Raw genomic sequence first — 2,135 nt, 5'->3', positions numbered from 1 at the left:
AAGTTGATTTCTATCTTTGTTCACTAAATGTGTGACATTTCATTTAGACTTAACTGGAAAAAGATTATGACTAACATCTTTGGTATCTTACATTTTTACAATGATCCAAAACTCTAAATGAATTCTTCTCTATTCACAAAAATTAACTGAATTTTTGCCTCTTATATGCTTATAAAATAAGGGGATAATTATTATCACATACATAATAACATTTCCTGTGTATTAAATTCATAAAAGGATATTATTTAAACTAGTATCAAGTTTTTAAATTATAGCACATTTTATTACAGATGATAACATTATCAAATGCCACTTTGTACTTATAATTGGTAATTGAATTATTTGCTGTTATATGCTATAGGTAAAAAAACTACAATAGCAAAATGCACAAGAATCTCTATGCCATCCTAAAAACAATAGATTATCTTTGATTTCTTGTCATTTAGGGATATTCACTATGAACATCTGGAATCGGACAAATAAACCTGACTTCATCCTCTTGGGACTGACAGATTCCAAAGAGATCCAGCTAGTCCTCTCTGTGCTGTTTCTCCTGATATACATGGTCACTGTGCTAGGGAACACAGGCATGATGCTTATCATTTGTGTTGATAGCCACCTTCACACCCCAATGTATTTCTTCCTCATCCATCTGTCATTTGTTGACCTCAGTTACTCGACTGCCATCACACCTAAAACCTTAGAGAACCTGCTGACTTCAAACAAGAGCATTTCCTTTATAGGATGTTTCACCCAACTGTACATTTTCATCCTCTTGGCAGCTACTGAATGTCTTCTGCTTTGCTCAATGGCCTATGATCGCTACATAGCTATCTGCAAACCTTTACATTATCCTATCATTATGTCTTCACAATGCTGTCTTGTCTTGCTCACTGGATCCTACATGATTGGAACTGTGGATTCCTCTGTTGGTGTGCTTGCCATGAATACACTACATTTCTGCAAATCCAACGTCATCTACCATTTTTATTGTGATACATCTCCACTTTTATCTCTGTCCTGCAGTGACACAAATAGTGTTGAAATAATTATTTTCATTTTTGCAGGTTCCACCATTCTGGGTTCCCTTATCACAATATCTGTATCCTATGTGTCTATTCTTTCTACTATTTTGAAGATCAATTCCACTTCAGGAAAGCAAAAAGCCTTCTCCACCTGTGCCTCTCACCTCATTGGAGTCACTGTCTTTTACAGTTCTCTGATCTTTACTTATTTAAAACCAAGTAAGTCCTACTCCCTGGGAAAGGATCAAGTAGCTTCTGTTTTCTATACAATTGTGATCCCCTTGCTGAACCCACTCATTTATAGTCTCAGGAACAAAGAAGTGAAAGGTGCTGTTGTTAGATTAGTGAAGACAAGATAAGGATTCAGAAAGCTGAATGAGGGTAAGCGGTGAGTCACATTGTTTCCTACCATCTTGTTCTCCACATTAGCTTTTGAGGCAGGTTGTTTTATTGAAGCCAGTACTCACCTCTTGCTAGACTGGCTGCTCAGAGCCTTTTGGGATGTGACTGTCACTGCTAGCTGGCACTAGGCTTTCAGATCTGTTTATCTGCTAGGATACTTACGTTGGTCTGGGACCTAAACTCACATCCTTATGCTTTTGTTGCAGGAACTTATCAGTTGTGTAAGCCTCCAGTTTCAAATTCAAAACAGATTACACTCTAAACTTATCAGTTGTGTAATCCTCCAGTTTCACATTCAAAAAAGATGACACACTAAGACATATATTTAACAATAAATTTCTATTTTCATGAATTATGTAGTCTTTACTAGACATAGAATTAAAATTTTCTTCATTTAAAATCTCCTAATGTGTATGCAATGCCCCTAATTTCAGAAGCTATTCCATGTACTGGCTGTATTATATATAAGTACTATGAAAGGAGTTCATGTTTTATTTATCTTCTGCTCTCTGTGCTTTCTAGAATCTTTATTACATTACAACTAGCTTAATTTTGTTATTAGAAGTAGTGATTTGCAAACATTTGTAGGTTACTCATTTACTGGTTTTTTGTCATTTTTGACCCTGAGTCTGTCATATAACATTTCAGGTTTTATGGCCTTTTTCTTTTTTTCCATTCACTTAACTTTGGTTTTACCTTTTTTTCATG

At 35.2% G+C, this 2,135-nt stretch overlaps 1 protein-coding gene across 1 annotated transcript; it reads left to right on the top strand.

Moving 5' to 3' along the window:
- Nucleotides 1–457: 457 nt before the first annotated feature.
- On the top strand, nt 458–1,384 carry LOC121445139 (olfactory receptor 8H1-like). The gene has a single exon (XM_041647146.1). It carries the CDS (start codon nt 458–460, stop codon nt 1,382–1,384), a length of 927 nt encoding a protein of 308 aa, XP_041503080.1.
- Nucleotides 1,385–2,135: the final 751 nt, after the last annotated feature.

This window comes from Microtus oregoni, unplaced genomic scaffold (genome assembly GCF_018167655.1).
Source record: "Microtus oregoni isolate MIOR12 unplaced genomic scaffold, Mior012 000160F_ref0000428, whole genome shotgun sequence".
Taxonomy (NCBI): Eukaryota; Metazoa; Chordata; class Mammalia; order Rodentia; family Cricetidae; genus Microtus; species Microtus oregoni.
This window is presented reverse-complemented; position numbering and strand designations above follow the sequence as displayed.